The sequence below is a fragment of the Nicotiana tabacum genome, chromosome 10, assembly GCF_000715075.1.
Source record: "Nicotiana tabacum cultivar K326 chromosome 10, ASM71507v2, whole genome shotgun sequence".
Lineage (NCBI taxonomy): Eukaryota > Viridiplantae > Streptophyta > Magnoliopsida > Solanales > Solanaceae > Nicotiana > Nicotiana tabacum.
This window is the reverse complement of record NC_134089.1, coordinates 137,200,012-137,210,789: the sequence shown is the minus strand read 5'-3', so window position 1 is coordinate 137,210,789 and position 10,778 is coordinate 137,200,012. Positions and strand designations below refer to the sequence as shown.

General features: G+C 36.0%; 1 protein-coding gene across 4 annotated transcripts; it reads left to right on the top strand.

The window, feature by feature from the left end:
• Positions 1 to 281: 281 nt before the first annotated feature.
• LOC107817429 (protein STRUBBELIG-RECEPTOR FAMILY 3-like) lies at positions 282 to 9,597 on the top strand. 4 transcript variants are annotated; one of them, XM_075223348.1, is made up of 17 exons: positions 282 to 412; positions 818 to 1,009; positions 1,626 to 1,752; positions 1,835 to 1,906; positions 2,036 to 2,101; positions 2,206 to 2,277; positions 2,362 to 2,433; positions 2,522 to 2,593; positions 2,671 to 2,736; positions 2,835 to 2,900; positions 4,875 to 5,290; positions 5,666 to 6,081; positions 6,803 to 7,074; positions 7,621 to 7,759; positions 8,081 to 8,217; positions 8,299 to 8,455; positions 9,084 to 9,597. In XM_075223348.1, the coding sequence occupies exons 2-17, from the start codon at positions 904 to 906 to the stop codon at positions 9,177 to 9,179; spliced, it is 2,352 nt and encodes a 783-aa protein (XP_075079449.1). In that variant the 5' UTR covers positions 282 to 412; positions 818 to 903; the 3' UTR covers positions 9,180 to 9,597. The 4 variants fall into 4 exon arrangements, with proteins under 4 accessions (XP_075079449.1, XP_075079451.1, XP_075079450.1 ...); XM_075223350.1 differs by having other exon boundaries at positions 295 to 412; positions 2,217 to 2,277; XM_075223349.1 differs by lacking the exon at positions 282 to 412 and adding an exon at positions 446 to 620.
• Positions 9,598 to 10,778: the final 1,181 nt, after the last annotated feature.

The window sequence follows — 10,778 nt, the reverse complement described above, 5'->3', positions numbered from 1 at the left end:
TCTCTGTCCCCTTCCCAAAATTGGCGGCTATAATTTACTTCTCATAATTTACTGTAAAAACTCCGATTTTAACTACACTTAAGTTAAGAAAAAGGAAAACAGCAACTCATCTCGTCAAACGCGCCATCCGGCGCATAAAAACCACGCACTGAACTTAATAGACCGTTAATCACATAACGACAATGATTCCACGTGTCAGTGTAAGTAAACAACAAAAGCACGCGTTGAATCCGCGAGTGGACTTGAAAATGCAGATATGTATGTATTAGAATTCCACTGTCACACACATTGTCCTTTTTTTAGATAGAGAAAAGAGTTGGAGAAGAAGTGAAGAAGTCTCTCTTCACTGTATTTTCCTCTTTGCGACTTTTCACATATAGCTTTTTCTTTTTTTTCCAGCTATTTGCAAAAGGTAAAAGATTTCTCTCTCTCCAGATTTACAACTAATAAGTGTTTGATTATTTGCCCCTGTTAAATACAATGCTTGCTTGCGTCTTTATTTTTTAGTTCTTTTTTTTTCTGCTCAATTATCAGAGTAAAAGCCTCTTTTTTTAATATGAAATAATGATGCTTTTCTCAGCTTCATTCTCATCATTTCCACATAATTCACTTACTATTTGGTGGGTATTTTGTTCTTGTTATTGTACCTTCTTCAACTGTTCAAAGTTGGTTTCTTTTCAAGATTTGTTTGTGTACTTCTTTTGCGGATGCCCATTTTGCTCTTTGTTTTTGTTCTTGTTATCGTCTTTCTGTTTGGGTTTTATTTTTGGGCTTGATTAAGATACTGATGTTTGATTTTTTTTTCTTGTTATTCTAGATTGGAAGTTCTTTTATGTATTGGCTATGCAGAGTATTTTTCCAAAGAAAGAGTAGATTGAAGAAAAAGGTCACAGCTTTGGATCAATGGGTGGGAATAGATCTATAATATGTTGCTTGAATTTGGAGATCTTGGTTTGGTTTCTGTTAATTTTTGCTGTTCAACTTTCAGATGAAACTGACCCTGGAGATGGTAAGGAACAAACATTTACTAAATTCTGAGTTGTTTTTGCCCTTTTTGATTGCTCACAAAATAATACTATGTAAAAGGAGAGGAATGCTAATTTCATGTTTTGGGCAATGCTGGTTTGGGGGGTGGGGGTGGACTGATTCAGGGGAGGAGCAGAGAATTACCAAAAATGGTCGGTTATATGAATCTTCTTTATCCATTTCCTCTATTCAAGAATGAATTTAAGAATGTTTCACTTAGCTTCCTGAAAAACTTGCACGCCGCAGTTAGCAATTATATTACAATGGAAAGCTATCAGTAATTTAATTTAGAAGAAAAGGAAGGGAAAATAAAAGAGAAGCAAAGGAAAAATGAGGAAATCAAGTATTGACTCCTAATACCTAAGTTTTTGGGGGGCTATGGATTCCCCAGGCGATATGTGGACTCTGCAGATGCCCTTATTATCCCAAATATCGACTAAATGCCACCTTGCTTTCTGTAAACTTTGTCCTTTGGGTTTGTTTGAAGTTAGCATTCTTCAATTGATCGCATTCTAAGTTTCTTATTTGTTCATGAATCAATGCCTGGAATTTTAAGTTTGAATTTTTAACTTTGACATTTTCCTTTTCTCCTGGTCTAGTTGCTGCAATTAATGCTTTTCATGCTGCAATGGGATCGCCTTCCCTTCCTGGTTGGGGTATCAGTGGAGATCCGTGTGATGGACAATGGCAAGGGGTCACATGCAATGATACAAATATATTAACCATGTAATTACCTTTCATTTGCTGCAGCATTTCATGGATATTTGGAAGTCATAATTGTTAATCCTTCTAATCATGTTCTTTGCAGTAAACTGAATGTTGCTAACTTGGGAGGTGAACTAGGGGATAGCTTAGCAGGGTTTTCTTCCCTCCAAACGATGTACGCGCCACACGGATACATCTCCTTTAACAAAATACTCCATTTGATTGTGTCTTCCTGGTTTCCTTTTTAGAGGTATCCTTTATTGTGTGACATGCGGTCAATAATTGTGTCAACATCTTGTGGCAGAGATCTGAGTAACAATCAAATTGGCGGAACCCTCCCATCCAATCTGCCAGTTACATTGCAGAATATGTATGTATTATGATTTCCCTGGAAGGAGAAATAGAGAGAGAAGCGTGAACTTTTAAAGCTTTACTTTTGAGCAAACCATTTGATAGTCTTTACCCTTTTGGCAGTTTTCTTTCAGATAATAAGTTGATGGGAAGTATCCCTAGTTCTTTATCTTCCCTAAGTCAGCTGTCAGCAATGTGAGTTTCCAGCTTGTAATTTAGATTGGAGATTTTCCAATATCATAATCATGGTTTTGCTCAGTTATACTTCATTTTTCTCAGGTCTCTCAATGGAAATCAACTGAGTGGAGAAATTCCTGATTCCTTTCAAGGCCTTACAGCATTGGTTAATCTGTATGACACTGAAACAAAAGCATTTATAATATTGCCATAGATGTTTTTTAATTGTCCATAACTGGGTGGATTATTTATATTCTGACAGTGATTTGTCAAGTAACAGTTTAAGCGGAGCTTTGCCGTCATCAGTAGGAAACTTGTCCTCCTTGACCACTCTGTGAGTAATTCCACTTTTTGTTGATTTTGTTTGTTATTTATGACCAATACAAAAATAGCTAATTTCTTGATCTCCAGACGTTTGCAGAATAACCAGCTTTCTGGAACTCTTGATGTTTTACAAGATCTTCCCCTCGCAGATTTGTATTCTTCCTAACTATATTTAACTCAAATATTATTTCCAGGTCCTTAGAATGATAAAACATCTTACTAATATTTCCCTATCTTTTGTGCCCCTCTAGGAATGTGGAAAACAACCTGTTTTCTGGGCCCATACCTCAGAAGTTGTTTTCTATTCCCAGTTTCAAGTAAGTACCTAATATTGTTCTTTTATCTTCCAGCTTGTAAGCTACACTATACTCTTGGCTGCCTATTACATTCTTGTGCCTCTTTGTTCAAAGCAATCTTCTAAACACATATTCAGAAATTATTGGGACACGGTCCATGTTGAAGTTCAATTATTACATGACAAGGTGCTGTTTATTTTTTGTTAACGCGCCTTTCTCAGTTCTGAGTGACGTTGTCGGTAACAACCTTGATCAGCTTGTTATTCATGGACAATTAAGGAAGATAAGAGCTGAAGGAATACAACCATTAACATAACAACCTTTACACTCAACACTTCTAAAGATGAAGCACATGTATCATCTGTATTCAGCTTCATATTTGACCATAATAAACTTTTAGTTAACATACTGGTGAATATCGAACTTCACAAAAGAGGAGAGCATTTCCTGATAAGACTTCAATAGGCTTCATCATCTCATTAAGTACGGATGAGGGGAAGAGTTCAGAATGGCTTCTGTGACGCTAAGTTTGTTGGTTGGCAATATCAAATGCAATATCTGTCGGCAGATTTCTCAATTTCAAAACCTATCCGTTTAAACTTTTTATGTCCCAGAAACTTCTGTGTTTGTGTGTGTGTGTGCATATGTGCATGTAAGTTTGTGAATGCAAGACCTTCTTTAATGTCTATAAGCTAGAAAAACCTTGTTCTGAACTACAACATTCTTAGTAATAAGCAAGAAAAAATATTGCGAAAAGTGTGTAGTATGCTAGCCTGTATGTTAGCTGCACCTTATTTAACAATAACTTTTTAGAAAATGAAGCTACTCAATTTGAAGAACACTATTTTCAAAACTGTTCTTCTGGTTTTGACACAGAAAGTTGCATCAGATGGGTTTTATCAAAGGATAAGCAAGGGACTTCAGTTAGTGGAGTCCTGTGTTCTTTAAGTATCATTAGTCACTTGGTGTTTGAGAGCATGTTGATAATGAAGACTGAAGTATTTATGGTGGATGTCTGATACTATGTAAATTTTAGGTTTTCATTTTGTTGATAGATGAAGATGATATATTACGACTGTCATTGAGGGGTGCAAACTTATGGAAAATGACATTAACAATATACCAGTTCACGAGCTTTTATTTTTTCATAATTAGCTTTTGGGGAATTAACTTGTTGGACAACTACCACAAATTATGAACCTTCTAGTGACACTAAATACTAGTAGGAGTTATGGGCTTCAAACTTAAATTCGCTTAGCAAATGCACAACAGAATTAACAATTACCGGAGATGTGACATTTTGAAAAGTATTTTTACGTTGCAAATCCAGATTATGTTTAACACTTTATGACGCTGACTTGGATCAGAATTGCTCGTGTGCTCACAGCATAAACGACAGCTTGAGGGCTAGACATAATAATTTCAAACTGCATGAGGTAAAGTAGCTAAATTTTTTGACATCATAAGCACCATCACCTGGAAAAGAATATTGCTAACACTATGCTGCTCAAAATTTTTAATAGTTGGATATAAGAGCACCTACCTCCACAATAAATTGGAAAGATGTGATATCTACAGGCTAAGGAGTGTAGTGTGCACAAAAACCATGAAACACCCATGGTATGATGTTTCATATCTGTCAAAAAAAAAAAAAAGAGAAAAAGAAATATATTTCATAACTTATATGGTCCTGTCGAGCTGGATCATGGTTACTTTTTGGTCATATTTAAGTTCATATGATTGCAGGCTAACATTTACCCAATGTTTGAACATAGGCTTGAATCGCATATCTTAGTGTTGTTTAAATTTGTATGTCTGGAAATTTGATTTATTGAATGATATTAGTAAGGATAAATACTGATCCATGCAAGGATGACGTATCAGGTGTTTCATCCTTTTACTTCAAGTGTCTTATATATGTTTTGATTGACCTTGATTACGAACAGATGGCTAATGCTGTCCTTTTATTTGCTAATTTTTGTTGTTGTCATGCAGAAACGATGGAAATCCTTGGAACAGTAGTACTGCTCCTTTGCCTCCACCCACTTCTTTAGCAGCACCCCCTCCAGCAGGACTAGCACCACCCTTTTTTAAGCCTCCAACTTCGGTGCAGGCACCACCAACTTCTGGAAGAAAACCTGGAAAACAGGCTGATGGACCAACAGCAACTGCAGAATCCAGCTCAAAAGGAAGCAAAAAATCCATTAAAAGGGTAGTCTGGATATCCGTTGTAGCAGTTTTGTCATTTATAATATTGGTTATAGCAATCCTGCTTTTCCTGCCAAGATGCCTTAAGGATAGGCAAGAGAGTAATTGGTCCAGACGGCATGAAGTAGCTCCTTTTGTGGGGTCCAGGGAGAATCGTAGAGATAATGGTTCATTGGTCCAACTTGGACATGATGTAGAGAAAGGTACTGCAAATTATTAAAACCTCTTAACTATTTATCCTGTGTATTGTTGCTAGTGTTCCCTAGTCTGGCTTTTCTCGTTAGTTCTTACAGTGAAAGCTACTTCTCTTTGATTTAAGCTTTATTTGAATCTGTGGACTTCATATCTAAGCATGCATTTAAATCTACAGTGGTTATCCATGTATCTTCAAATTATGTCAATTTCTAGTCCTAGTGAAATATTCCAAATTCTCTATTATCATCATCTGAAATGCCCTCCAAAAAATTTCATGAATCTGAAAATTTGTTTTTGCAACATTTGGAACTAAAAACCTATGAATATAAAAACCCTCACTTTCCAGTCTTTGATGATAAGTGGACTTCATATGTGTTTAACAGCTCCTCCTCTAGTAAGGCCAAAGGAAGAGCAACAACCAAGAAGGCCGGCTCGCGCTCCCATGCCAGAGCATGAGCAGGAGGTAAATGTGCAAAACATGAGTGCAGTGCCAAAGAAGGATACTGGTGAGATAAACCTAAGCAGAATTGATATTGATCTGTTGGCGCCGCCACCACCCCCTCCTCCACCCCCTCCACCGCCACCGCCACCCCTTGCACAAGAGAGAGTTATTGTGGAGCCAATTTCACCTGCTGAAGATAATGCCATGAAGTTTCCAACCAGGCCACTTCCACTAACTTCTGTGAGATCTTACACAATTGCATCTCTTCAGCAATACACCAACAGCTTTTCTCAAGATAATCTGATAGGATCAGGAATGCTGGGAACTGTTTACAGGGCAGAGCTTCCAAATGGAAAGGTATAAGCTATGGTTGAAATCAATTTAATTAGATACTCGAAATTATTAACTGTGTTATCCTATCCCTGCTAGATTATCCAGAACCTAGATAGTTTTTCTCTTCTCAACTTGCTTTTTTGGGGGGTCTTTCTGACTTGTTTTCTGCTAGCATTAAAGAAGCTTCTTTATCTGTAGTTGCATCACGTGGACTGCTCTTGTATATAAGTGCTTAATTGAGTTAGAATTAATGTCAGATTGATCAAATTATGTGCAAAAATGGTTTGCTGGTGGAAATCCAGAGTCTGATATCTATAAGGGTAAATAGTATTTTACAAATTCCGGTGAAAGTGAAATGACTACAATTGCTGCATCAGGTTTTTCTTGTTACATAAATTTTCTTTAGGACGTTTCGTGGTTCTTTTTAGTCCTATTCCTTTTCATCTGAGTGAAAATCAACATTCTACCTGTATAAGCTTGTCATCTGAGTTGGTATCCCTAGTTTTGTCCTTTGCTGTATTACAGGATCTGTCAAATACTGATGCATCTTTTTCTACCAAGAAACTATCTTATAATCAGAATATACAACAGTTGTGTTGATTTTCTACATAAGTTATTTGTAACGTACATGAATTTCTCTGGCACGCAAAATCTCACTATCCATCCCATTGCTGACATTAAATTGAATCATTTGGTGGTTGCAATATCTTACATCTGACTCTTAACCATCTGAATGCTTACACAGTTACTTGCAGTCAAGAAGCTGGACAGAAGAGTTTCCAATCAACAGAAGGATGATGAGTTTCTTGACCTAGTAAACTTGATTGACGGAATTCGTCATGCTAACGTTGTCGAGTTGATGGGCTATTGTGCGGAGCATGGTCAAAGGCTTCTGGTTTATGAGTATTGCGGTAGTGGAACACTACAAGATGCACTGCACTCTGATGATGAGTTCAAGAAACTACTTTCATGGGATACACGGATCAGGATGGCTCTTGGAGCTGCAAGAGCCTTGGAGTAAGTCAAACTGTTATTGACACCTGTTTAAATTAATTAGTTAATTAATCTGATTTTTACCTCAAGTGCGAGTGTGTGTGTATATATATATATATATATATATATATATGTATGAACGATGAAAAAATCTGATGGTGAAGATGCTTTTGGCAGTGATCTATAAGAAGTTTCTGCAAACAGCAGTAAATCATAACTTAGCCAGTAGAACATTGCAAAAAGGTCAAATCATGACCTAATTATAGTCCTGAACTTTCTTGCCTTGTACATAATACATGACAGGAAACAATAAAATAATGGTTGGAGATGGTCCTTATAATTATGTATTAAACTTTGCACATGTCGCTGTATACTACATTTCCTTCCTCCGCTGCATGTGTTCATACAAGGGAGGTTGAACACGATGATTGTAAGAAAACACCATCACCCCCTATAAAGTATTAGGGAGTGGGATTGCTAGGTGGTCTGATCTTAGATTTGCTTGACAAGTGCGTTAGAGCAAATGTTGAATCTGATGTATTAACTATTTGTTCTCTTTGTGCAATGAAGGTATCTCCATGAGGTCTGCGAGCCACCTATTATTCACAGAAACTTTAAGTCTGTCAATCTTCTCCTTGATGATGAGTTGGCTGTGCATGTCTCTGATTGTGGTTTAGCTTCACTGATATCATCAGGTGCTGTAAGTCAGGTAACCTTTCCATCCTAAGATTAATTCTGTATTACAAGTGTGGAACAAATTGGAACATTTGCCTTGGGGGAAATCAAATACCAGGTTTATGCTGGAAGTGAAGATGTGAGCTGAATATACAGTTAAGAAAGGAGTATAATGATTATTAAAGTGCTTTAAATAGACAGTGGAGTAGAGCTGTAAGAACTATGACTGATGTAAATGGATGAAATCATTGTTTAGAAATAGTTGATTCTGAAACCTGACCTTTTCTTATTTTTTTATGCATTATGTCCTTAAAAAATTTGAAAATAGTATACATGATGTTGTACTTATTTTCAGCTGTCAGGACAACTTCTTACGACCTACGGCTATGGTGCCCCAGAATTTGAGTCAGGGATTTACACTTCTAAGAGTGATGTTTATAGTTTTGGCGTGGTGATGCTGGAACTCTTAACAGGCAGAATGTCATATGACAGGTAAAGCCATTTGCACCCCAATGAGTAAATTTTGTTGCATCTTTTTCTCCCAGCTATTCATTACATATATACCATGTTCAGAACTCGAAGTCGAGGAGAGCAATTCTTGGTAAGATGGGCAATCCCTCAGCTACATGATATTGATGCCTTGACGAGGATGGTTGATCCTTCACTCAAGGGAAAGTACCCACTTAAGTCATTATCACATTTTGCTGACATAATATCCCGCTGTGTTCAGGTGAGTTCCTTTTATTCTTTCTCTGACCACTAAAACCAGTCCGTTTTCTTCTGGGCATTGATCGATATCTGAATGGGTCACATAGTCAGGCTGTCCATTCTCTCAATATTTATACAAGTATTTACGCATAAATTCTTTTTTTTACAAGCAAGTAATTTATCCAAATCTGAACTATTTCATTCCTTCATCAAACTTTGGGTACAAACAAGGAAAATTGTAACATGTAAAATCATTTATTTCTTGTCAATGGAAAAAAGGAACTGTACTACGTCAAAATAGGAGTTATAGATTTACCAGGTTTTAGGCATAGTTAAAGTAGCAAGGACAATAAGCAGAAACTTCCCATCTTTCTAAAAAGATTGATGTTTCGAAATCGTTTTCTGCCCAGGTGTCTGAATGTCTCTTCATGACCCGGTGAAGAGTGTGGGTTTGTTGTAGTAGGAAACAAACAACACTTGAAAAGTCTGAATCAACTAGTGATTTACTGACGATACCACATTCACCAAATTAAAGCTTGTAGATGCAACAGATATATTACCTTTGCCTTCCAAGGATGACTAAGATTTAGCTGTTGTATAGGCTTTGCCTTCACATATCGCTTTTAACTATCTTTGATACTTTGTTGCAGCCCGACCAAGAATTCCGGCCACCAATGTCAGAAGTTGTTCAAGACCTCATACAAATGATTAGAAGAGAATCTCCTAGTAGATCCGATGAAGAATGACTTGAACTAGACATGCACTCTATAGCAGATTCAGCCGCGGAGTGACCAAAAGTTCAAGATTTTTTACTTCGTAAGAAATTTAACTCGAGCTGAAATACTTGACCCAAGATTTTGAGGCCGCTGTAGATGCAGTACCCTGCTACCAGAACTTCATACCTCTGAGACAAAAGGCAGGCTAGAACAGTGTGATTTCAAACCAGCACGGCTCGGTTATCCTGATTCTTTGTACAATTTTTTTGCAATCATTCTAATGTTCATTTAGGCTAAACAGAAGCCACAATGCATAAAAATGCACTAACCCCATTGTTTAAGAGCTTATTTATATGGTTGTTAATTGGTACATCTGAAGTTGTAAATCGTTATTTGTTCTGCTGTACATTTTCATTTGTTTGTACAAGAATATTCTTCACTCTTTCAACATGGACTTGCTGTACCACTTTATTTCCCAGTATTCAATTGTGCAATGATGGTTATGGTCAATGGATAATCACTTTAAGGTTGTTGTAATTTTACAATTTCTCCAAACATTGTGTTAATTCTTATATTTAATACTCCAGCAGGTTAAACTACAGAGAGTATATGAGATTACCAATTAGGCCGGATTTATAATTAAAAGCATGTAGTATTTAATTCTTTATGAAAAAAGATGCTTTCCCGTGAATAAAGTTAGAATTATTCTTTCCCCTTTTCTTTATAAATTTCAGAGCTAAAATTAGGCAACGGGATCCGGTGGTGACACATTCATTATCTTTGTCTCGGAAATATATTTAGTTGAATTCATTGATTTTACTTTTTGTCCATATAAATTACTCCATAATCTATAATATTCTTAAGGTTTTTGTATAGTCTAAAACATGACATTTAATAACATCAACTACAACTAGTATTAGTACCCGCGCGATGCGCGAAGAATTAAAAAAACACAATCTACATTGTATATTTTAATTTGTTAGTGTTGATATCATCTTTACAAACAAACATTAAATATATTTTGAGACGCTAGTAAAACTTTTATTCCGCCGCCCTAATAGATATTCCATAAAAAATAATGATACTATACAATTTGCTTGATATGAATGTTTCATAATGAATAATGATGTTATCCAATTTGCTTGATATGAAGCATGTGAGCAACATCAGTTTAATGATCTCTTTAATTTTTCATCTTCTATATGGCCTTGATTAATTTTCTTAAATATGTTAGTATATTTTTAGCATGTCTTGGACTTTAAGTTTATTACTTAATATACTATACTTTAACTTTAGTTCATCATTGTATGCTCATTGTCTAGAATACACACGCATAGGTAAAAAAAAGTGAGAAAAAAATTAAAAACGTATGAAATACTGCAAAAAAAAAAAAATCTCAGTTCTCATAAGCATTCGAGATATATGAGTAATTAACTAAATGCCAGTATGTTACTATTCTCAAGGAGTTAATGAGATAAATTTCAGCTTCCTTCAATTATCCACATTTAAAATACATATCAATGAGTGCAAATTCACTTTGCAATTATGGGTCAACCTTCCCTATTTTGTAGCCGTTATGTTGTCAATGCAGTTGTATTAACTAACATGTTTGATATTATCACATTTTTT

Bases quoted from the DNA above. Each gene is read 5' to 3' on its own strand.
- LOC107817429 (XM_075223348.1), top strand. From the start codon at position 904: ATGGGTGGGAATAGATCTATAATATGTTGCTTGAATTTGGAGATCTTG. The intron at 1,907-2,035 runs GTACGCGCCACA...ATCTTGTGGCAG, and splicing joins TTTTCTTCCCTCCAAACGAT to AGATCTGAGTAACAATCAAA. The intron at 7,075-7,620 runs GTAAGTCAAACT...TGTGCAATGAAG, and splicing joins GGAGCTGCAAGAGCCTTGGA to GTATCTCCATGAGGTCTGCG.